Source organism: Caloenas nicobarica, chromosome Z, assembly GCF_036013445.1.
Source record: "Caloenas nicobarica isolate bCalNic1 chromosome Z, bCalNic1.hap1, whole genome shotgun sequence".
Lineage (NCBI taxonomy): Eukaryota > Metazoa > Chordata > Aves > Columbiformes > Columbidae > Caloenas > Caloenas nicobarica.
In genome coordinates this window covers 53,082,403-53,108,707 of record NC_088284.1, presented here as the reverse complement: position 1 = coordinate 53,108,707, position 26,305 = coordinate 53,082,403, and the positions used below count along the sequence as shown (strand labels likewise).

Genomic DNA, 26,305 nt, shown 5'->3' with positions numbered 1-26,305 from the left:
TGTTTAAGCCTTACTTTCATATCCAGAAGAAGGCATTCCTGCCTTAAGAAGGCAGATGATGGCTAGCTATTTGTGTTAAAGGTGTGGAATAAAAGTAAGTTTGTAATTACTGAAAATTAGGTATATATATATTACTTTAAAGAGTAAAATTACTCTTGATGCTGATGTTCAAAACTGACTTCTTGGTAAGATCTCAGTGTCTTAAATTGTGTAAAAAAATTGTAAACCAGGAATTTAGAGAAGCTTCCTAGAAAACAGTTTAAAGGGAATTGGTTATAAATGTCTTATTAAAGTTATCCAAAAGATTTTTTTTCCCCATTTTTTTATTTTTTAAAATGCCAAGTGCAGAGCATTGTAAGTTATAATTCTAACACCTGCATGTTAAAAGCAATTGATTTAGCTTTTATGTACAGACAAAGCAAATCATGCTTAGCTGAAGGTAAAGAGAAACAAAGCATGGTATTATTTTGCACTGTCTTTTACATGAGGATAAAAAGTTTGTGTTGTTTAAATATGTAGCATCTGGATATTGGCCAGTGGCATGTAGGGAAAGTTCGTGGTGCTGAAATACTTCTACACCTTTTGAAGAATATAGGGAGTACATAATACAAACAAATTGGTGTCTGTGCATCCGAGATCGTTGTTTGTAGCCCGGAATATCAGCTTAAATTACCAGTTTGGCTGCATGGGTCGGGCCATGGGCTGGAGCAACTGTGTGCAGAGATATACTTGCCTCTGTTGACTGTTGTTTGAAGGGGATGATTCTAGCAGAACCAGCAGCTGGGAGAAATATCTTCCAACAGATCTAGCATAAATTGGTAGGGTTTTTCTGACCGTCATTAGTTTTCTAGGAAACTCGATTTGTGTACATTTATTTTTAATTGCCTTAATTGGCTGTTATTTCAGGGAATGAGGTTGTGTACTGTCTGAAAAACAGAAAAACTGAGATAGGAATGGCCTCCATCTTGGGGATTAATGGCTGCTACTTGTGTCAGCATTTATCTGTGAGCAAGTTTGTGCAACTCTGATTTTGCAGAATAAAAATATTAGTATGTTTTTAAGGCATTAACGAGTTAATGTATTCAAATTTTTGGAACAGCTTTAAGTTAGGAATTTTCCAGGACTTGGCAGACATCAAATACAGAGTTGTAACTGCCTGGTTTGGTTGGAGATAGTTCTCTTGATCTTCTCTTATACAGCCCCCTCTTTCATTCATTTTTGTTTTCTAGATTTTGTAAATGCATAAAAAGAAACAGCTACAGTTGTGCTCTGAGATGAGGTATATTGCATATGCTTACAAAAAAGCATGTTTGGCACAGTCCTGCATTTTGGCTGAAAACATACTTTAGACAACTGCATTTTGCACCAAGCTTTCGTTGTCATGTATTAGCAATGTAAGACAGTCCATCACTGACTGATCTAGCAGGAGTGCAATGAAATAAAGCATGTGACTGGAAAGGAAGTAGATGATTCAGTGCATTCTGAGTAGTACGTTTATAGCTTGTGCCGCTATATCATGGAGTCATCTCTAATAACCATCTATCTTCCCTGTTTTTCAAGGGTGTTTTTTTTCTGAAGTTTGTAAGCTTTTCATTTGCTTCTACCTAGTTGTGCCTGTGCTGGACCTCTCAAAAAGTCCAGATGTTTTTCTGGTTTTCTCATGTGGATTGTTAATGTTAGAGTGGAATTAGACTGGAATAGTTAGTTGTTAGCAATTGAAAATAATGGTTTCCTGGAAAAATGGAACATCAGTATCATAATTGACCATTCTTATTTTTAATAGGCTGTTTACAGGTTTAACTAGACTACTTTGTATAACAGTTATTCTCACTTTCTTAGCTTTCTATTTGTAATGGATGTATCACCAGGGTAGTTCAGATGCATGGTTTTTTTCTTCCCCACTTCTCCCATGGGATGGGATTTTGTTTCCAAGTTCTTCCTTTCTGTCTCTTTATTTCATTTTAACTGTAACAACCAAAACTGTGCATTACTGTGTGTTTTTTATCACGAAACATTTCTTGCTTATTGGTATTTTTAGGAAGTTTATACTTTAATCTTGTTTACTTTGCAACCATGTTTTATTTTGACTGAAAGCTCTTTTCTGGGGTTTGCTTTCAGAGGCATATGATTCTAGTTCAGGCCGATGCTTTTGGTATTAAGTGGAAAAGTGATGTTATACAAATATTCCATGAAGGATCACCTCTCCCCCGTTTTCCATTCTTTGTGCCTTTTGTGCAACTCTATTATGCACAAATGATAAAGAGTGATTCTATTCATGCTGGCCACCATCTGCTATTATTGTTTTTTAGTCTTTTGCAAACATCTACTAAAATATTAAAACATATAACCAAACAATTACCTTGCCTTACATTTTTATGACTTACAAAGTATGTTTGATAAAGAAGGTGCATTAAATCTGAGGTCTATTTTTAAAATGTACTAGCAATTTGTTACATCTTTGTATATAGAAGAAGAATAACACCAAACAGTGTTTGTAAAATGATCATGAAGCATTTGTGGTAGCATTATAGTTCCTTATTTGTTTTCATGCTTAGAATCCAGCTAGTGAACCTCTTTTTCTAAAGGTGAAATGCATTACTTTCAAATAAATGAAAGCCAGATACTCATATTGTGGACAGAATATAGCAAAAATATTACAGAAGACAATGTTGTGTAAGACGACTATCTTAACAAAGATGTCAGAAGTAATGGCTCTAGTATCCTCTCTCTGATGACAGTACCTTCATATGTGCATAAAGTAATGAGGAACTTCTTGTATCAAATCCAGGGATACTCAGAACAGCGAATTTAGGAAGCAGTAGTAAAAGATGTACTATTTGCATATACAAAGCTGGGATGTGTATGGAGAACTTCCAAGGTGTACAGCAAAGATACTGCTTCAGCTTTTGAGGTAGTATGTTTCTTGTATTATGTGAACACCATGACTACAATTTATTCTCTTAACTTGTTAGGGAAGAATGAAAGGAAACGCAGAATGAATAGAAGTTCAGTTGTAAGAGTGTATTAGATAGCTGGACCACAAAATAACCAAATGATACCTGCTTGCTTTGACATTTGTGTGGCAGAATGCATACCAGTGGCTTGTGATTGTCTGGAAAATACTTTAGAGATATTTAAACCACATCAGTAACAACACAACATATATCAGTGTTCAAAAAATACAGGTATGAATATATATGCAAGACTTTCCATTTCTATGTAGTCAGCATAGGCAGCTCTTTTTGTTTAAAACAGAAGCCCCATTTCTCTTTACATCTTTCATATTCAACCTCCTCCCCGTGAAAGTGCGGAAAATGTTGCATGACAAATGCTAGTCTCAATTAGTGCCATGATCACAGACTGTTTGTGAGTCAATTTCATTACGCTTCATCTGAACCTCTATTAGTCAGAAAAAAAGCAGGGAAGAATCCTGCCTTTGTATACCTAGGCTTGACTTGCAAATTTCTGTTATGCTGCAGCTGGTATTGATTTTGCTTACAATTTTGATAAGCTGTATTTTAGTACTTGCAGTAGAACACATATTGGTGGGATAATTATATTATGATTTCTGTACATTTTTGGAAGACTTGATTGAAGAAAATACAGAAATTGCACTTAAGTGCAGTTGGAATCAAATCATAAATAAAATAATTATTCACAGCCTGTTCTGCTAAACTCCCCAAATTACCACATGTTTATGAAAAGACATCACAGTTCAAATAAAGAGGAGAGGATGGGTTTACAAGCCTGTTTGATTGTTGCACAGCTACACTTTTTTTTCCTTTTTTCTTCTTACCCGACTCTTGTACATGTCATTACAGCTTTTTGCTTCTGTGGGTAGCTTTTTCCTCTCTGTGTCATCTTGCTGATTTGATTGTATGGGACCAATGAAGGACCGTCTATGCTAAATTTCAAACAAAATATCAGCGTGTTTTTACAGTATTGTTGAAATAATAGTACTAATTGAGAGCAAAGAAATAGATGCCTAGCATTTAAATACACACAACAATATATATACATTAATATCTTTTTGTCCTGTACAGTTATGGGTTTTCACAATGGTCCTTTTAAGAATTTTTTTTTTAATTACCTTTTAGGTCTGCTATTACATTCTGCAGTAATGTTATCCTTCTCTTTTGTTGAAGTGGATCCTTCCTTCAGTGCTACAGGAGTTGGGTGCATAGTTTTTAATTGCCATATCTTTTACTTTTTTTCTTGGTACTAAAAAATCTGCCTGCTTAAGTGACCAAATAGACAGTTCATCCCTGTCTTTTCTTCTTGGAAAAGACTGAGACTTTCTCCCAGGGTGGTTGAGATCCAGTATTTGATAAGACAAGCACAGTCCAAAGGAGGAGTAGAAATCCATCTTTTCTGGAATGCAATGATTTATCCATGTATTTTAATGTGATGAAATTAGCAGTCCTGCTGAAGACAATGTTCACCTCATGTCAAATTAATTCTTATGTAACGTGGCTTTGGGCACAAATGTAACATTTAAATAATCTTTCTAGCTCTTATTCAGGTGACTATCATATATATGCCTTAAAATATTTCTACTAGATTGTTCTAAAATCTGCGTAGCCTTACACTTTCTGTATTGCAAATGCCATGCACTTTCCAAATATGCATCATTTTACCATGAATTTTCTTGTTAATAAAGAAGGAGTGAATAAAATAGGATTAAAAAAGTACAACTGTTTTGCAGCTCTATTAATATTTACTTTAGAAATATCAGGAATATACATGGTGTTAGCACTCATTATACTTCTATGAATTTTGGTCTGATGTGAGTCTGAAGTTGTAAGAAGAGTAGTTTAAAGGCAGTGTGTGTTGTTTATATTTTATAATCACTTATAAATTTAAAGACAGAATTTTATTGCATATGTACCCAACTGATCTAATGTGTAGTGGTGTAACATTACCCACACACAAGAGGGCACACTAAGTCCTCTGGAATATTATTATGGAAAACCTTTTCATTTAGGGTAAATTAATAACTGTAAAGAAAATAATAAAAGCACACGTTGAATGTGGTGCTATGTATAATTTTTAACAAATGTTTTGTATGAATATTTTATGTATGTGCCAGAAAACTTAACTAATCTTACCTTAAAATCCTTTTGCTTTAGTTCAGTAAATATTGTAAAATTCTGCGATTGAACGTTAGCATTGTTGTTTAACTTGGCTTAGCAAAAAGTAATCTAACACATCATCATTTCTTTCTTGCCATAGCATGTTATAGTAAAACGATTATAAATACAAGAGTTCACGTAGTGAAGTTCCAGGATTCAAATACAAACATTTAATTATCTGAAAAGCTTTTAAAAATTATTGTTAAGTTTTGGTAAATTTCCTTCTTTTTGTTTTATTTTGTATTCTTTCTCTGAAACAAGCATAATGCTTCTCTGCTTCCATCCCTAAAATTTATGTATGGAATGAATTCTTTTAAAGATACGTTAGTGTCACTTGAAGATTTTTTTGTCCTTAATTTACTACTGAAGCAACAATTGATTTAAGTTTTAAGGACCGTTTTCCTCTTTTTTTTCTGTGCTAGTATTAACTTTGTACTTCTGTTTCAGAGCTTTTTAGAGTCATTGGAGGAAGTAAATAATCAGACTTCACTATGCATTTGGGCTTCTGTTCATCTCTCCCCTTTTCCCGTCCCTCCCTTCCTAAGAAGACATTCAGTGGCCCAGTCTCCATTAACAGCAATATATTGTTCTCTGCAGATCTGCATACCTTCTGAAAATCTGTCATACAGTTTGCAGAAAATGTCTTAAGGTGCCTTTTAAAATATTCTTAAGGAATTTTCTTTCAAAAAACAATCAATGCAGACAATATTGGTTAACTTGACCTTGGAGCAGGAGAGTAGTATTTAATTTGTTCTCTTGTTATTTCAGTTGCATACTAGGCTTCCATTGAAAATGATAAGAACACTGTTTTCTTGGAGTATATTTCAGTATTCTTATTCTTAAAATGATGTGGTTTTGTTCTTATTCTTTATTTGCTCCTTACCTGTTCATTTAGTCTTTCAGTTCAACAACAACAAAAAAGCAGGTCTGCAGAATATAAAAATGACCGTTTTTGATTTTTTTTTTTTAAGTTAGCTCTATTTAATGCAGTATAATATGGAATGGAGTTGTATTTGCAAGACAGCTTAATATCTTTTTGCTTGTCTTTTGTCTGTGCCCCTCTAAGAAGACTCTGGCTGTATCTTCTGTACACGTCCCTTTAGGTACTGGAGTACAGCACGTAATCGTCCCTCATCCCCAGGCTGATCAGACCTGGTACCATTGGCCTCTCCTCCTACACCCGTGTGCTTCAACCCTCTAGCTGTGTTACTCACTCTCTGCTAGGCCTATTCTGTGAATGAAACAGCAATTTTTCAGTAGACTTAGTTTCTTAGCTGCTTTCCAGAGGATTAAGTTAAGCTATGTGAATTTTTAGGCAATCAGCTTATGAATATTTATTGGAAAAAAAAATGCAGTGAAGGCTTGTCAAAAGTTCAAGTTGTTAAAATAATCTGATTGCGCGCTCTTACGAAATAACTGAGCTATTAGATAATGAAAAAATAATAGAAGTTTTGCTTCGCCTTTGGACGGACTGTTGTGTCCTCTGTTAATTTTCTTTAATTTGCCTTTGAATTTAATTTTTAATGTTATTTGTTTGCAAGTTAAAAACCCACCAAACAAAACTCCTAAGACCATCTTCAGCATTCACCAGTGATTTACTTTTTAATTCTAAGAGCATTTTAAATGATTTCAACATACTTAAATGTCGTTGAGTCTGTGCTGGGTTTTGCTCAACTTTTATTAAATTGAGATATAGCCTTGTGCTGGGTTTAAGTTTATCCCAGTCTGAACTGCCTCCCAAAGACTGATCATATTCTGTCCCCAGCTGCGTTTTCATGCCTCTTCCCTTGAGTTGTCTTCTGCACTTGTGTAGCTTCATAGGAAGGAAGGCTGTGTGGAAATTTGAGGAAGAAAGACAAGTTTCCTATTGTGGCATCTCAGGCAAAGATTGGCTTAGTTTTGTTGTGAATACACACCCTCATGTTTTATGCTTGCATTAGTCAAATGATTGAATGGGGTCAATCTGGAGAGATTACAAGCACTTTGGAGTTCAGGATGTAAGTGATTTTTAAAAATGAGTTTAAATCATTGTTGAAATTCAATAGCAGTTAGCATGAAGTATTACAGAATGAGAAGTACAGTGTGCAAATTTAAAAAATGGGGAAAGCTCACAGAACTGTTTCGTGTTTATAGGAATATTGGCTCAGGTTTACTAGAGCAAATGCTGAGATTTAAAGGCTGAGGTTACAAAGAAACCCCACTTTTAACATTAGCAATACAAGTATTTATTGTCTTTCTTACACTGGGGCTCTGATGGCCCTGTGGGTCTGTTGAATGACCAGGCTGTGTAAATGGTTGTATTTTATTACTGACAAAATTTACTATTTTGACTCAGAGCACAATTTAAACTTTATTTTAATAATCTGCCTATTCTGAACTGGTGTGTTGGGTGACTGGAGAGATGTAAAAGTGACATCTGAGTAGGAGTTGTGGTTAGAAGGGGTGAGAAGCAAATTAGTGCTTCCACTGTATAACAAGGTCCTCTTTATCCAAAACCCTAGGAAGCATGAATTTCGTGAAGCTTAGAGGGGAAAAAATGTTTACAGGAAAGAATATCTAATTCAATATTATAGAAAAATGGATCGTACTAACTAGTGAAACTGAACAATACCCTTCTGCAGGGGTATTTAAGAACAATAGAGTGTTTTACCTTCTTCTGTTTCATCTCGAGGGAAAGAACTAGATTCTTCCACATAATTAGGCATATATGCAATAGTGGAAACACAAAAAATAGGGCAAGCATACAAACAAACAAAACATACTTTGAGAATATTTTTAATAAATCTAGAATTTGGATGGAATGTGTAAGAAAAGTCAAATGGGGTAAAAATGACACAGCTGGCTGATGGAAGTGCATTTTTATGTGAATGGAGGGTAACCTGTAAAAATTCTAGTTCGCACATACAGGGCACATTTTAAAGAGCTCCTTGTGTGTATTTGAGAATTATTGCTTTTAATGAGCATTGAGTGTGTACTTCAAGCAGTGCAAATATTTGGAGTCAAGTTATGAACTTTCTAAATATTTTAAATGAAGCAAACTAGACAAGGATGCTCAGTTAATTTGAACAAATATGAATAGGAGTGGGCAAGAGCTGAGAGTCCCATGCATTAACAATACTGTGGAACCCCAGAGAGTCATAGTTTTGAAGAGGATTTTTATTTATAGAATTAATTTTTTGGATGATGCTTCAATTAATTGTGGCTTTTAATTTTTGTGGGTTTGAGGTTTTTTTGTATTGTTTTTGTTTTTTTCTATTGGGATTGAGTTTGCTTATATGGCACTATTTGTCACTTCTTAATCTGGCCTGTTAATTAATGCTAAATAGATCTGACAGTCCTCTAAATACAAAATAAATGTGAACTATTTATTTGAAGATGTTCAGAGGTGCTTCTTACCATGGCAGCTGAGAATGTGATGTAAGTTAGTGTAATTATCTTAATACTTTTGAGATGAGAAATTGATCACATAATCCAAATGGAAAACAGAAAAAACAGGGATATAAACCACTTAATATTAGTACAGCACAAATAATTATTGTTAGTATAGTACTCACATTTTATAAAATGTATTAGTGTTATACCTGGTTTTCAAATGTAAGTATTTGTGCAAAATGAATTATTGAATGCCAGTTCAGTGCTGAGGTTTTTTCCCTACCAAGTCACTTTATTTCTTTTCTGCACCACCAATAGTTGGTCAGAAACCTGTCAGAAGTCATAAGGTTTTTGTAGTCAGAAAAAAATGCAGATAACGTCAAGTTCAATCCACAGTGTTATGCACAAACATCGTAGATGCATTGCTGATTTCACAGCATTTAGAACCTTTGTTTGCTCTGCTGATATTCCCAGTTAGGTGTCAAGACAAGGACATGATTGTGATGGCTATATGCTATTTATAGACATTGCTCATTCACCAAGCTGAGGTTTGCTGAATCTTCCCTCAGCCTTTCTTACACACCTTCCTAAATGCTTTTATTCCGCTTCTGTACTATGTTCCAGACTTTCTAAATTCAAGCAGAAAGCAATCACTATGATGATATTAGGGTCCAATATGTATTTCAGGGTACTTACTTCTTCACCTTCCTCTGTTTTTTGTTTGGTTTTGTTGGTGGTTTTGGGTTTTTTTGGTGTTGTTTGGGGTTTTTTTGTTTGGTTCGTGGTTTTTTTGGGGGGGTGAGGTGGGTTGTTTGGGGGTTTTTTGTGTGTGTGTGGGGAGGGTTGTTTGTTTGTTTGTGGGGTTTTTTTTGTTTTTTTAAGTCAAACTGGCCAAACACAGATCAACGCTGCACGTGTATCTGCAAAGATAAGTCATCTTTGGAGAGCCACACTGAAATCACTGGGATGCTGCAGAAGCTCATTAATCTGTTTTTGGATCCTGATACAAGGTTGAATTCTGGAAATACACAGATGTCAAAGCAGTGCAAGATGCAAAGTGTTTTCTTGCAAATATATGAAACTTGAAAGCACTCAAAATAGTAAACCGTTATGATGAACAGGAAGTGATTAAATTTGGAGAAGAAGGTTGGGAAAACTCAGAGAATAGAGAAGTATCTACTGGGTACAGTTCAAAGGATGCAATGAGTATCCCTTGCAGGTAATCTTTAAAGTATTCTGAATTTACTGGGATATTTCAGTGAGAGAGAGGCTTCTGAAGTGAGCTTGGTGTCCTGGTATGTTTGCAGAAGTGCAGGAGTATTGATGTAAAACAGAAAGATTTTGCTCAGCTTGTCTTCAAAGACAGCCCTGTAAGAGCCATTTCTGACTGGTAGAAGGCAATCAACGAAGGGAGGTATTTGACGCGTTTTGTGTGTTTTGCACGAAGCTGGTTCAGGGAACAGTACAGATCATTTTTTGGCCTGAGTCTCTTCACTTGCTGATGCAAGATTGATAGCACTTCCTGGATTCCTGCAAAAGAGATAGCAGATCTTGGGGGAATCTGGCTTCTCCTCTGTGCTGACTTTGAGAACTCCACAAAAAAGTGACTTTGGACACTGTCTGTGATGAGGCTGTGAAACTGCAACACGGTGTCACAATGGAATATCTGTGCTTAAGGCACTATCTGTGCTTGAGGCACTTAAAAACTAGACTTGGCTGCCTATCATGAAAGTGTCACTGAACTGGCAGGGAGAGGACTACACATCTTAACATTTGCTTCTTCCTCTGATTTCTATTTCTAGTCTAGAAAGTAGACAAAAAGGACTTAAGTGAGCTAAAAGTGCATTACTTTAGCTTAATGGTCATCACAAACCAGAATGCATGCCAGTTAAACTTCTGTGACTGACTTCTGCCTGCTGTTGCAGGCATCTTGATGCATTTTAATATTTTCTTGCTTTTGTACATATTTGCATGTTTTCCAGTGGGAAGACCTCTTGTTTTCTGTAAGATGCGATTATCCTGAGTGTTAATGGGTTTCCAGCTATTAAGAAGTAATCATATACGTTAAGTATTTAACTATAAATTTGAAAAATCTTAATGAGCAATCTCAAAGGAATGCTTGGAATGCACTCATAGTAAATTGGCTCATTTTCTTGTAATTTACTAGAAGGGCTGATATGAGAGCAGTTGTAATGAGGAAAGTATATTAAACCCTGGAGATGCACTGTATATCTTAAAATATTACTTTAAAACTTTAAGGCATATGAAGTGATTTAGGCTTACTCTTGTTACTTGGAATCACAGTAGAAAAATGATCGCTATCTTTTGAGGTAATGCATTTGAAATAAATACAGCAACCTTAAAAACAAACAGCGCAGAGATAAATTAAATTAGATGTTGCATAACTATATATATTTTCTAAAGCATTATTGTAGGTGAAGAGATTCAACGGGAGGCCTATGGTAAAATATGTTTCTTAGAGTTTATAAAAGCTGTCTAGAACTATTTTCATTTGATATCTCTGAAAAATAATGCCAGTGGTTCTTGAAATCCAATCCTGAAGCAACTAGCTTGATGCCATTCTGTGGAGACACAATCACCCTTTGGCTGTACTATTCTTAATAATGACAACTGGACTTTAAATAAGTTTTAGGTATAGTGCATTTCAGAAACAGTTGTAAAATTATTATCTGATTTTTTTTTTTTTTTAACAGAGTGTGAGAAGTGGAGGAACTGCAATTAATTTCAATACCGTAATATTAATTAAAAATATTGTTGGCACTGGGAGGCTGAAGATCCTTGTTCTTTATGGAGACATCATATTTAAGAAATGCCTGAGGCTTTGTAGAACTGTTGCCCAATAGACTGGAACATGGAGACACAGCTAGACCCCATGAAGGATGACTTGCCCTTAATGGCCAACACTAGCCACATGCTTGTAAAGCACTACGTATTGGACTTGGATGTGGATTTTAAAAGTAAAGTTATTGAAGGCATCATAGTTTTATTCTTTGAGACTGGGAGCCGATACAGGAAAACCGGCAGTAGTATCAGAGAGTCACAGTTTGATGGAGCCTGTGAAGTGAGAGCATCTGAACTTTGCCACATTCCTGTGGCAAATGTGAGTGCCTGTTCATCTAAAACAGAATATAATGATTTTGCTGTCTGTGGTAAAGGTGAAGAAGATACTTCTGATAAAAGTTGTAGCCATAGCAACAAGGAACAGGCTTCTGGGATTTCTAGTTCAAAGAACTGCTGTGACATACAGAATCATGGGAACAAGGATTTTCTGCTGATATTGGACTGCTGTGATTTATCCGTGCTAAAGGTTGAGGAGGTAGATGTTGCCGCTGTGTCGGGCATTGAAAAATTCACAAGGTCTGCCAAGCTACCTGATGCTTCAAAGGAGCTGGAAAATCTCAGGAATCAGATTGTACATGAACTTGTGACTTTATCTGCGGATCGCTGGAAAGAACAGCTATACTATTTTACTTGCTGCAGCAAAGCACCTGGCTGTGGAGAGCTTCTCTTTACTACTAGCACTTGGAGCCTGGAGATAAGGAAATCAGGAATTCAGACTCCAATAGACTTTCCTCATGCAATAAGAATATGGTACAAAACCAAACCCGAGGGAAGATCCGTTACATGGACTACAGACCAGAGTGGCAGGTATGTAACTATTAGCTGAAAGCTTTGCATGCATTGATTTTAAACATAGGTGCAAGCATGCAGAATTGTGTAATGCTGAGCAACCGTATGAGCATTCTCTTCCCTTGTTTTCATTTAATCCTTGGTTTGAATCCTTTTGCTGTCCTATACAAGAACAAACTCTCTGCTCAAGAAACCCCAGTGAATGGACTTGCAGACCTCAGGCCTGTCTAAGTGATTGTGTTTGCTTATTTGGAGTGGGAGTAAATAATTGTGTGTGGGAATAAGTGTGTGCAGGGAGTAGGGAATTATCACTTAGGGAAAGAGAAGGTATGCCTGACAGGTTATTTTCAGTTTAATACTTTGTGTTCTTTTTAATTCCTGGCTTACACAGCTGATCATACAGCACAAAGATCAGTATACATATTTTTCATAGAATTGCTTTACAACTAGTCTTTTATCAATATTTTAGTAAGTTTATGGATGCAGTCTCTTCCTGTTTAGTCTCTCGTAATCAACTTTTAAAATCTCCTTTATCTGTTATGTAAAGTACGTTGATAATAGCAAATGAACTGCAAATTGAAACTGCAAGAATTGGCATTTAATTTAGAATTTGTGAAAGTACACAGTACTGTACAGAAAAGTCAAGATAAGCTCTTTATAGGAGGGAAACTATAATCCACTCTTGACTTCTACAACTGTAATTGTTTTACTTGAATGTTCAAAGCTGTATTTTAATGGTTATTAGTTCTTTATGATACCTAAAAAACAGGAACAAAGTTGGAAGATGAGGAAGAAATTTGGCCTAATTTAATACTTAGTTTTCATTCCCAAACTAGAGCTATCTGGTTACCTTTCATTTCAGTTATGCTAACAGAAATTAACATTCTTCTCTCTGCATCTATCTGCATCTGCAATAGAGAGGAAAATGAGGCCTTTTAATTGTACATCTGGTAGTCAGTTAATTTCACTGCTAAACCATGATTATCATCAATTCCAGGAATGTTTCATTCATGTTCATTACCTCATCCCCTCCCTTCTTCACTCCTCAATAAGTTATTTTTGGTATGAGTTTAGGAGATTTAACTCAACACAGTGTCTTTAGTTCTGAAAATTCTGAATTTTGATTACACACACAGGTAGGGCAACTGCCTATGATCACACTTGTCTCTGTCTACCTGCCCCTTACTAAAGTCTTTGAGGCTGTTATCAACACTCAGCTGGTATAGGGCTCCTCCTCTGTGTGTTGGCTGTGTGTTTTGAGCATTAGAAGGTTTCTTTTAAGCATCTAAATCACTAATGTCTTTTAGTTTTGACTCTTTTTCTCTGTCACTGCAAAGCATTGTTCTCGCTTTAGAGAAATTTAATGGCAGTTGTACGGAAACACATGGAATTTTATGAACCGATAATGAAACAGGAAAAGATGGCTTGACATGAGTCAGGAAGTCTGATGGTAGGAAATAGTCTCAAGCTGGTTTATTTTCAGCCTGTTGTAGGGTATTCCAAAAATTAAAGCCTATCAGAAAATAAGTTTTCATACAACAGTCATTAGAAACTTTCTTGTTACATTTTTAAAATCAAATTCTGTATGTGATGAACCCATAAATATAGTGGTAAAGCTCTTCGTTCAAAATGCTGTCGTATTTTTCCTTCGCTTTCTAAAAAGGAAGCCCATTGAAATGTACGGGAGAAGTGCTATTATGTTATATTCTCATAGGGAAATTCTTGAAGTTGTTCCAAATTATGCATATGGTATAATCCTTTCTTAGAGGAGTCTATAATTTTTGGTTTTAACTCCAGAGAAAAGTGAAGTGAATAACAACATATGAGCATTGTGTGGCCACTTCCAATATGTTTCCTTTGATGTAACACTAGTACAATGTTATGAAATTTAATCCATGTGCTATTGTATAAAGACTTCCATTTGTTTTGTTTTAAACAATGATACCAAAAAAAAAAAGGGTTAAAATAAAGCTTTGTAGGATGAGCTTAGGCAGGTTGAGTGCAGCGGCAGCCTACAAAGATGATTAGGGTCTGGAGCGTCATTCTTATGAGGAGAGACTGAGAGAGGTAGGTCTGTTCAGCCTGGAGAAGAGAAGGCTGAGAGGGGATCTCATAAATGTTTATGAATATCTCAAGGGTGGATGTCAAGATGATGGGACCAGACCCCTTTCAGTGGTGCCCAATGATAGGATAAAGGGCAATGCTCACAGACTGAAGCAAAGGGGGTTCCATCTAAAGATGAGGAGAAACTTCTTTAACTTGAGGGTGCCAGAGCCCTGGAACAGGCTGCCCAGAGATGCTGTGGAGTCTCCTTTTCTGGAGACATTCAAAACCTGCCTGGACACATTCCTGTGTGATCTGCTCTGGGTGAACCTAGTTGGACTAGGTGATCTCCAGAGGTCCCTTCCAACCCCAGCCATCCTGTGATTCTGTATGTGTGTACAAACCTGATGTTAGCACAGCAGGGCACACTTCTGTTTTCTGTAGAGAAATTGAACACCTGGAATTTCAGCATTTCCCTGTTTGGGCTTTTGATACTAGAAAATAGATGAATCATCAGAAGGAAGGTTTTCTTTAGCCTTAGAACATGTTTTTAATAACATGGGCTTTTTGTGGCCTTTATGCAGAAGTGTTAAAAAGAGAGGAAAAAAGAAGAATAGAGTATGTGTGGGAGTATGTGTGGGTATGTGCATATATATATATATATATACACACATATGTAATATACATGCTTTTTTGTCTCTCCAAAAGTTATATTTACAAGGACTATATCAGTTCTTAAAATTGCCAAGTAACTTTTAACAGTGATCAATAACATAATTTTTAAAATAGGAAAAACAGTGTTGATTATAATGTTTGTCGTGTATTTATCATGAAAAAAGAACAGTTCTGTTTCTAAGTTTTTCAGTTTTTTACTAGTACAATACAGCACTGAGGTTTCAAACTAAGAAAGTAATGTTGCAATTTTAACAAAATTCTACTTCTGTTTGAAGTATTCTTACTAAGTATTATAAAGTTATTTAAAATAAAAAGCTTGCTGTAGACACTTTAATAACCACTTTGTGGAGGGAATAATATGTATAAAAAATATTTCATTACCTTGCCAGCCCATCAAGGTGTTTAAGCAGTTTTGCCTAACTCTTAGGAGTATGTAGCAGTGTTGAGACAGCATGGCTACCAGTGTATTTCAAATGCTTTCTCGTGATCTCCTGGGATTCCATCTCTTTATTGATTAAAAAAAGCATTAAACACTTTTAGGTTAAAATTAAAGACTTTATTTTCCTACCACACAACCTTGCAAATTCACTTCTAATGGGAGGTTCCTCTCATCTCTTTTTCTGCCCTACTTATTGCCACTTCTAGTGCTGTCATAAATTAGTTAATGGTTTTGTTGCTATTAATGAGTGACTGGAATGGAACTCATTTCCTTATTGTGGGATTAGGAATGAAGGAGTAACTTTGATATGAAAGACATCAATGAAAGACATTCCGTGACACTGAAACCTTTCAGTGCAGGGTCCTAATCCTGTAAGCTACCAGTGCATTATTTACCTTGGCATACATGAATAGGTACATAGATTTGTCAGGCATATGCATTTATTTTTTCAAGTTGAGACCCAGTTATCCGAATTACAGAGAAGGAAAAATTCTGGGAAGTAAAAGGCATGTGCTCTGTGTTTGTATTTCCTGTCTCCAAAGTGTATTAACAATACAGAGTCAACCACAGAGCTGTTTGGTACTAATGAAAAGAGGGAAGAAGGCAGAGCTAAAAGGGAACGAGGAAGAAGCATACCAAAATATACTTGCTGAAGGAGACACTCTTGATGTTTGTAAACCTGGATGCTGGTTCCTTCCTCCACTGATATGATGGCATAGGTGTGTGTACAGCTGGGTGATAAGGCATATTGGGGAGCTAGTGTAACTGAAAATAAGCAGCGGGGAATGGAATGTTGTTTGGATTATGCTACTGAAGTTAGTTTGGAAGACAGAGTTATGCGTGTCACTGGTAATAGAGTTTTGTGCCAATGTAACCCTGTGTCTGTAGCCTTTATGGAGTCTGAGGCATCCATTGAATTTTCATAATAAGTTTGATGTTTTCAAAGCAAAATTTTTCCAGGGTAGAAATTGGAAAAATGAGTCAGATTTTCAGAGTTTCAAACTGCAAATTAGAAAATATGTCCTGAAAATAGATGTTTATTTTTCAGTGGCATGGTTTAGCATCATTCTGTGCTCTTGGGTGCTGGAAATGCAGGAAGGAAAGAAAGAGTTTGTTTTTCTTCCTGGGCAAGGCTTGGGAGAATAAGATGCTCCAGAATCCAGGCAAGTCACAGACTAAATCCTGTATGGTTACCATCAGCTATGGGGAATTCTCTCCTGTGATTTTGTGTCATTTTGTTCCCAGTGCTAAGTATTTATAATTGAGTAATTAATAAAGCATTCTGAAGTTTTTTGGATTACTTGTGTCTGACACAGTCATTTCCAAGAGAGCACAAATAATATCAGGAATAGAATGGGGAAGTAAAATAAAAATAAACAAAAAAAATAGGCAGACCTTGAGTAGAAAACGGACTGATTTGATATTTCTGGAAAGGCAGGTGGTAATGAACAAATATTTCTAAATATTTAAAATAGCTCCTCTGAATTAATTGTCCTAACTAAAAAGGATGAACATGAGAAATGAGTTTATACTCATTTCTTAATACTTTTTCAGAGCTATAGCAAGTTTCATGGTGTGGCAGGAAAAATGATGCTCAGATGTAGGTGGAGCACATGGATGCCTACAGCACAGGACAGAGGAGGGACATGCTGCATGCTACCAGAGGCACTGCATACTGGAGTACAAGGGGCAAGGCTGATGACACTCCTTCAGGAAGATGGAATGCAAAAGGCAAGTTCCTTCAGTAAAATGTGCCAATGAGAGGACCACACTAAGTCAGAGAAGGCTGAGAATGAAATAGTGCTATGAAAATAACATTATCCATATAAGCAATAAAGGTCTAAGTGTTTTAATTTTCGAATCTAAAATGGAAGTGAAAACACAGAAGATTAAAGAGCTGGTGATATAAGGAAAGAACATATGAGTCAAACCAGCACTTGCGTGTTTGTGAATTGGCCAGTCAAGAAACCAAAACAACCTTTGATTTCAGAATAGAGCTGAGAAAGTCCAGCTGTATCACAGTTCATATTCATAGGAAAACTGTTTTTGAAGACAGAGGCTTACAAGAGGTTGTATTTTTTTTTTCTTCACTGCTGTGGGAATAGAGCAATTAGGAAATCTCCTGTTTATTCTGCCAAGAGCCAGTTATTTCCAGTCTTTACTACCATTTAAACAGGACCTATAGCTATAAAATTACCTTTTGTTTAAATGCAGTCAGGTGATACTTCTTAAGGTGTTACGGATGTAGTAGATGTTATGGATTGGAAGGGACCTCGAAAGATCATCTAGTCCAATCCCCCTGCCAGAGCAGGAACACCTAGATGAGGTTACACAGGAATCTGTCCAGGCAGGTTCTGAATGTCTCCAGAGAAGGAGAGTCCACAACCTCCCTGGGCAGCCTGTTCCAGTGCTCTGGCACCCTCACGGAGAAGAAGTTTCTTCTCATATTTAAGCGGAACCTGCTGTGTTCCAGTTTGTACCCATTGTCCCTTGTCTTAACATTGGTTGTCACTGAGAAGAGGCTGGTTCCATTCTTGTGATACTCACCATTTATGTATTTGTAAACATTGATGAGGTCACCCCTCAGTCTTCTCTTCTCCAAGCTAAAGACACCCAGCTCCCTCAGCCTTTCCTCATAAGGGAGATGCTCCACTCCCTTAATGATCTTCGTGGCTCTGCGCTGGACTCTCTCCAGCAGTTCCCCGTCCTTCTTGAACTGAGGGGCCCAGAACTGGACACAATATTCCAGTGAAACAATAAAAGATGAAATAATGAGTTCACCTTATAAACACTCCTCTCTGAAGCAGGAGACTGTTCAGTGTTAGCTGACATCTCAGTTGATGGCATGCTGTCAGTCAAGCCCCCAGGGGACCTTGCTGTGAATGTATGAGTATCTAATTAAAAGCTGACGTAATTGCTGCTCTTTTATTAATAGTTTCCTCTCAAAGTTTAGAACTTTTCTTAGTAGAATTTGACGTATTTGAATCTGCCTTGGTTTGAAACAATGATGTTAATAAGTATACCTGGACAAAAATGGTATTAAAATGGGTGAGGAGTGGAAAGCAGGGTTAGTTTTGAGGAAAAGATTGTGTACTTGAGCAGTCTTCCTGCACTTTTCTAACTCCCTTTCTACTTGGGCCTTAGTTGTACAGACTTGTGACCTGCTTGTGCATTTTTTTTAGCATTGAAATGTTTTAGGAAAAAAGTTAGTTATTTAATATATATGATTTCTCATAACGAGAGGCTTCCTAGTCTAATGTGAAAGGTATTTGACTAGGAGGCTTGATACAAAGCCTTTAGAGGCAGCTTGAACTAGTACTAGCACTACGCAAATCTGTTCACTGTGTTTCGTTTTCCTTGTCTGCAAAACGATATTGATATTATTTGTAAAAGACTTTGATCTGCAGGTAAAAAGTACTGTCAGAGAGCAAGATGACATTAATGGTCTCTGCAGTGTCTGTTTGGTTTTGTGTTTCTATTGTGTTTGACACAGCATTGCAACTTTCTGCTCAGTGCTGTTCTGCCAGCCCATTTTCTCAGTCATTGTGACATTTCCTTCTAAAATTTCTTCAGGATATGGAAATTCCCCTAAGACTGGGTTGTACCAATGGCACCCAGCAAAACAGCCTTCATAAATGCACAGTAAACCATTGGTAAAATATGTGTATCAGCAGTCATGAACCTCACCTTTCCTCTCATTCCTGTAAACTCTACTAGGATCTCTTTTTATTATCCTGTATATTTTGATAAAGTTTTCATGAATGAGGAAGCATCCTTTCCTCCCCATTGCCTCCCAGCTCACATGTGTTTTAGGGTAAATATGTCCAGCATCTCTTGGCTAGCACTATAAGGAGGAATCTGAACCTCCTAGGAGGTGAAAAACAAGCTCTTCCTTTTTCTTATGAGCTCACTGCCATGCGCTGTTTATTTTTCAGGGAGAAAACCCAATTATTTTATGTATATCAGAGTTGCTTACAGATTCAGTTTTAGATTAGTGCCAAAGCAATAAAAGCTGATTAAAGATTTATACAAATTAGTGGTCTTTTACATTTAGCTGTGCGTTGTGTTTTACTGAGTAAAAGATAACAAGTTGCCTTTCTCACAACTGCGGTTATCCATTGAGCTTCACTAGATATTTATATCCTAGTCTGTTCACTCTGATACATGGAAGGGGGAACCAGATTATTTTCCTTTTCCATTTGTGTGCATTAACAATAGGGATACTTTAAACACGAGTCTCCCTCCCTGTTTTACTGAATGATAAGCTGGCCTGCATTAGTTAAGCCTCAGTAACTAGACTATGCCATGGACAGCCCTTGATCCAATAGCACAGATAGCACTTTTGACAAGAGGGCAAAAATAGCTTCAGAATATTTTTCATCTGTGGCTGTCAGTATCTCTAAGTTCTTTCTCTCTATGTAGTTTAGAGTTGGCTTTAGGGAAGAAATAAGTTGAATGGCAGAGCTCTTTGGAAGGGAGTAAAAAAGATGTTCAGATCTTAGCCATTGCAAAATAGGTTTTGCTCTAACAACTTGTCTCCTGTTTTCCAGAGTGTTTTGATGATTTTTAAACTCAAGTGATGAAAGATACTGATCAGAATATTTTTGGCCTCAAGCATTCATGAAATAATGTGTTGTGCTCCTAGAATATTGGCTTTAAATATCACAGGATTTTAAAAACTCAGTTCAGTGAAGTGATGCTTTTAAAATTTTCTTTCTTTAGGTGGAGAAACCCACTGACTGTGTTTGGTTTACATAATTTATATTTGAAAACTTAGCTTTTTTAAGCTAAGAAGTGGTATTATTCAAGTACTAGGAATTAAGATAAAACTGCAAAATGCAACAAAAGAATTGCAAGCCAAGAATTGTGACATCTGTGTACCAGCAGTAGTGAGCTAGAAGAAGTTAATGAAAGGCCTTGTTACCTTCCCAGCTGTGGCTAAACTGCTAAAAAGAAATTGGGTAGCATGAAATTTTGCAGCTGAAATTAGGTGCATTAGATAAAGAGGCTGCTTAGTAGAGCAATACTACAGGGAAGGTTGCCATGTGAAAAGCAAGAAGGCTGATAGCGAAGACATGCTTTCTTCTCTTATATGCCCTGTGGTTGACATCCTGAAAGGAAGATGAGCTAGCATGAATTACCTTACTGGAAGAAGAAATGTAAAAATGCCGAGTTTTATTGAGGCTTGGACTGATTAAGGCTCAAGGCTAGATTGAGTGCTCTAAGTTTGGTTGAGCCTTCAGGCTGTATGGAGAGAGGAATTAAAGATAATGAAAGCACTGCTGTGATGACAACAGGGAGGTGTCACAGGTGTTGGTGAAGCCCTGCAATGGCATCTTCAGAAGATATTCAGAAGCCTTCTTTGGTCTTATGGGTTCAGCTGAGAGCTATTGCATGAGACTGAAAGGCTCAAGCAGAAGCAGGACAGGAGAAAGATTGGATTTAATATTTTCTAGTTTTTGTAAAAATTATTGTGGTAATCTTGCTTTTCTTCATCATGCCTTAAATGACTTAGATTGTACCTTGATTTGTTCATGTCATAGAGATTTGAAACCTACATAGCTGAGGTTAAAAAAACCCCTTAGAACAACAGTAGGTTTGACTTTTGACAGAAAACTGTATTCAGTCTTTTTAATTGTAACTCCACCTTCAATCTCTTTTCCTTCCATCTAGGCCATGTGTTTATACAATGGGATCACCAATAAACAACAGAGCCCTTTTCCCATGCCAAGAACCACCGGTTGCCTTATCAACGTGGCAAGCTTCAGTCCGAACAGCTGCAGGCTTTGTTGTGTTAATGAGCGGTGAAAACTCAGCAGAACCAATCCAGCTTCATGAAGGTGAAATATGAAATATTTTCTATAGCAAATTATTTTCAATAATTTTTTAATTAGAAATATAGCTTAGTAAATATATGATTTTTGAAATAATTAAGTTCCCAGCCTTAAGGGCACTTACATGTCTACCTATCATCTCTGTGTCATTCTATGGAAAAATTACCTGCTCAAGGCCTCAGGAGAACGTAGTATGAATTCAAGCCATCTGCATTTCAGTGTGTTACATCTACTTACTTTTCTCTGCATTTTTATTAATTTTACTTTTTTCCAAACCTAGACCTCCCTTGTCATAAATTTGCTTTGTTTTAATTACTCTGCAGTTGAATGTTTCATAGGTGAAGTACCTTATCAGGCTCTTGACAACTTCAGGCCTTGGTAGAAAATTACCTTTCAGTTTTAGTTCTCCAGTCCAAGTGTAGCTTAGCGGCAATGATTAGAAGCGGTCATTGTGTTATGTCGCTTTAGGAAAAGGGTAGAATCTTTCTTCTGTTCCCCTTTAAATAGGCAAACTTATTCCTGAGGGGAAAAAAAAAAAAGAAGAAAAGTGTCCTTGATTTGAGAACCATCAGTTAATCCATTTGCATGGAATTGTCTGGTTATTTTTAGCCTATGTGAAGCCTGTTTCAAGCCTTGTCTCTGCTGTTGAAACATGGAAATCTGCCATGATGAGCTGCTCAGCTCACTTGGACAATAATACTTTCCTGTCTCGGCAACCAGAAAGCAAGCATGCTCTTAACTTCAGAATAGGAGGACAGCTCTGCCATCATTGTTTAATTAGTTTAATCCACACTTAGACCTTGCTAATGAGTTGTTGCCTTCTGCACCTCAGTGGTGGTTATGTGGTCTAAAATATTAAGAGTAAGAAGGATGCTTTTGTGAATTTCTAGAAATAGAAACCTTGGAAAACTATTCAGGCAGTAAAAATTGGCACAGGTCAGTTAAAATTGATACTCTCTTAGACCGATTAGCTAGTCGAAAAGGCTGTATTGTGAAAGAATTATTTCCTCATTAACATTGTTTTGTCACTCTAGTTTAAAAAAAAAAAAAAAGGATAAAGAAAAAAATCAGTTGTGGGGAAAGGCATTTTAAAAATACTGTTAATGGAGTGCTGAGAGTAGTATGAGGCTACTGTATTGTTAATGGTAGCACTGGGGCTTGGTCACCCAAAGTCAACACTGTTACCCTGTGGAGAACACAAGGGACTTCTGTTTAAATCCTTGTCATTGTTGCAGTGGGTCATTTTTTGTTAGTAATTCATGTATCGGCTTAAAGCTTTGTTTGTTTTGTTTTTGTGGTGTGTGTGGTGTGGAGGTTTATTTGGTGTTTTTGTTTGTTTTGGTTTTGTTTGTATGTTGGTGTGTGGTTTTTTTGGTGTGTTTGTTTGCTTGTTTTAATTTTCCAAAGGCTAACTCGGTATATTTCCTTCCCTAAGAACTCTGAGAAAAAGAAATACTGTAAGAAGTCTTTAATGGACAGGCCAGTACAGAGGAAATTACTCATTTTAGCTTCACTGTGCTAATGAAGTGCTGAGTGAAAAGTGTGAACTGGGAAGAACCAACTGTAGCATAAAAGCAGTCTCCTTTAGGAGCCATGTGACAATGGCAAAGTTTCGTGCTGAACTTTACTGAACTGAAGCAGCAGGAGGACCTACTACACTTCTGTCCTTAACAGTTTTCTTTCTGCCTCTCCGCAAGATTGAATTCCCAAGAGTGTGGAAGATTCTGCTTATTTGCAGATATATGTGGAACACACAATTATTTATGCTAATTTTGATGGCATGATGCAAAGGTGTTGGTTTTCTTTAAAGGTAGTAGGCATTGTGGTCCAGTACTTCTCAAAGACTCAATCATGGCTGAGACCCTCATTATCTTGATGCTTATATACAGTTTCAAATGAGAAATCGGCTTTAGAGAGCTGTTTGAAGTTGCAAAAATTTACAAAACGGATACAGAGGAAAGAAGGGAAAGAAGCAATATTGTGAAGAATGAATCATTTAAAAACCAAAACAAACCCAAGGCTCAAGTGCTAGTCTGAAGCCTTAAATAAATTCTTAAAGAATTTAGGAATACAAATTCATTAGTTTAATTAGTAGGACTTTTAAGAGTTAAAAAGTTCAAAATTGTCTGTAGTGTTAAATATCCTGTCCCACATAGAACTTTTTAGGCAATTATGCAGGGCATATGAAACCTATCTAACTTAAAATTTTGTCTTTATATTTTTAAAACACACCTAGAAGCCTTTCAGGGCGGCTTCAATTAAAATAACTTTTCTTTGCCAAATTATTTACATACATTATGCTATTGCTGTGCTGCATATTTATAAAATCACACATAACTGGCCAAACACAAAAGTATATTTTTAAAAATGCAGTTTCTCAGGAAGAATAAGCATTTTGGCAAGCAGTTGTGAATTAATTTATTCTGAACAGAATTACAAGTTAGCTGAATATCTTTTTCTTTTAAAAGTCATATTTATAATGTGTGCAGGCAGACAATAGAACAGCAGGCAAGGATGATACCTTCATGCTTTTAAACAGAGATCTACATTCTGCTTCACAGACCTACATGTCTAGATGTGTGGATGCTGTGATCCAGTGCATAGTGAGACATAGCTCACATGCACAGATTCCTCATTTTGCACGTGTATTTGCAGGTTTTGGTAATAGTGTACTTCCGCCTGTAGGTGCCATTTTTGCATTCTGTCTCCTACAAAACTATGGCACATCTGGTCATTTGAAATAAATTTAGGCCACATTTGTTTGAAAATACTGATACGTCACTTACTCAAGTACAAATGATAACTATTCAAGTATGACCTAAAAGTGCTTAAAAATACCGTGCATTCTTTCTAGAGTACTTAGAGAAGAAAAATCTATCAGAAAAATGCAATTGACCATGTCCTTTGGGAGAATATTCTACAGGACCATGAAATATGTCTGTGTGTGTGTGAGGTGAACCATTTAACCCTTGGATTTACTTTTCAAGGCTTGTCAGTTTTACTTTCCTTCAGCATGTTACTGTAACACATAGGAGGTGCAAATATATATAGTCACAAACACCATTTGTTTTAGTTCATGTTCAACAAGTAGATATTCAGCCATGAAGTGTGAAACCGACTGGCTTGCTTTTTGTGTGTGTTTACTCTGCCCTTATGTAGTCTTTGATCTTGTTTCACCATCTCTGGTTCCAGGGGGAAGGTGTATTCTGCTATTGAGAGGAAACATGGTGCTAGGGAAGCCACTGCTGCTCTGTAGCTGGCAGCAACGACAGTTGCTTTTGTTTGTGCTCCTCTCACCTTTCACATGGCAAAACAGAGTCTAGTACTTCTGTTGACTGATCTCCAACATCTATCAGGAGCTACAGCATGGGAGTTGACAGCTCATCACATGCTGCTCATCCCTCCCCGCCAGTGTTGAACTGATGTTCTGGCAGGAATGTGAGGGTGCTCTGTGGGAAATTCTGGCTTTCAGATGAGGTCAAAGATCTCTACAAGTTACAAAGAGTTTCAGAAAGCCAGAGAGTTCTTAATCCTGGTGCTCCAGCCAAATAGTTGTTTTGGCATAACTACTTATTTAGCTGTAGTTTTGTATATTAGAGTTAGCTCTTACTTTGTATATCAGATGCTGTGTGGGGCTATGTCTCTTTCACTCTTAGAGGTAGCTGAGTTTTGCCTTTCTTTAGTAAATCATGGACACAATCTGTATTTTGTGGTGTTTATATTTGTGTTAGTGCAAAGTATTTGAGGGAAAATGCACTAATAAGTACAAATACTCTTAATCTTCTTGCATCTGACATTAACAGGTAGTTAACAGAAACAGGTGTTTCCTTACTTATAATAGACTCCACAGACTCAAACAGTCTTAGGGGTTTCAAAGACAGCTAAATGCATTAAAAATTCTAGGAAGTAACTACATCATTCATCATTATTATTTCAAGTAGAAGAAATAAACGGCCTTTAAATTGGTCTTTTGCACAATTATAAATAGATTATAACTTTCTACACTTTTTAAATATAGTCCTAAATTTTGCGTGGGATGTTTTCATTTATACCGTATAGAATAGGTGATTGTTGTTGCATGGTTTGCACAGTTATGACATATTTGCTTGACAGAACTGAAAAAAAAAAAATATTGAAAATTGTTTTCAAAATTACCTGTAGAAAAAATGTTTTGAAAGTATTATAATTCTGTAAAAGAATTATGTGTAGGAATCAAGTTGCTTTTAAATTAATTTTGGTTTTAAGGAGAAGGTATAAGCATTACACATAAAAGGACTGAGGTGCTCTCCCTCTGTTTTTCCCATGGACTAAAGCCAACCTAATCTCCTGTTTTTCCTAGGATGTCCTTTCTTAGTCAGAAAATGTTTTTATGGTACAGAGCACTGGTTTTGGTCAAGCAAGCCGTCTCCCCGTTTTAGCGGCACTGTTTTCTCTTACCCTAGAGGTGGTGCTGTCTCCACGGCAGCCACTGGGAAGCCGAGGGCAGCCCGGGTAAGGGGGGAGCAGGGAAAAGGGGAGCTTGTGATACCAGTCTGTGCCCTGGGATACATCTGAGGTTACCGATGAAGGAAAACAAAACAAAGCTCACTGACCTGAAGAAAGTTAAATAAAGGCAGTGAAGCTATGGGAGAAAGGAGCAGGCTGCAAGCCAGTCTTACCAGTAGTGAGAGGAGAAGACATAAGATAAATGAGGATTAGACTCTGTTTGAAACTGTATTTCACAGTATTTGCTGTAGAGAAGTCTTGCCTGCATAAAGACCATTTCAGTCGCTGATCAGTGAACACACTGCAGAGAGAACTCACTTGTCATGCCAGTGCACCTGATTTCAGTTGTTCAAGACAAAAAACTATAGGATAAATATATGTTTTTCCTACACAGTTCTCGAGTATGAATGCAGAAGGCATCTAAAAGCCCTTCAGGAAATTGATTCAGCCCCAGTTAGGTGTGTAAAGACAGTATAAATGTTGGATCCTGTTCTGGGAGTATCCAGAGTTTGCGTGGTCTCTGTAATGCCTGCAAAATATAAGGGGCTTAGAAAAAAAAAAAGACAAGGATCTGTATGTTAGCTGCCTTTTTTCTTTTTTTTTTTTCGTCTTTTTTAGAGGGGAAATCCTAATTTAGATAAATCTGAAAACAAGTAGAAAGAAAAACTGTCTTT

General features: G+C 36.7%; 1 protein-coding gene across 23 annotated transcripts in view; it reads left to right on the top strand.

The window, feature by feature from the left end:
- Positions 1 to 26,305, top strand: part of AOPEP (aminopeptidase O (putative)) — a 199,283-nt gene that overhangs the window by 2,758 nt on the left and 170,220 nt on the right. For all 23 annotated transcript variants that reach the window (XR_010607772.1, XR_010607783.1, XR_010607782.1 and 20 more), the window contains exons 2-3: positions 11,219 to 12,173; positions 20,986 to 21,152. Coding sequence is in view for 5 of the 23 variants with exons in the window: in XM_065655560.1 (XP_065511632.1) it covers positions 11,377 to 12,173; positions 20,986 to 21,152 (964 nt within the window). In the remaining 18 variants the exon portion in view is untranslated. The remainder of the gene's footprint in view (positions 1 to 11,218; positions 12,174 to 20,985; positions 21,153 to 26,305) is intronic.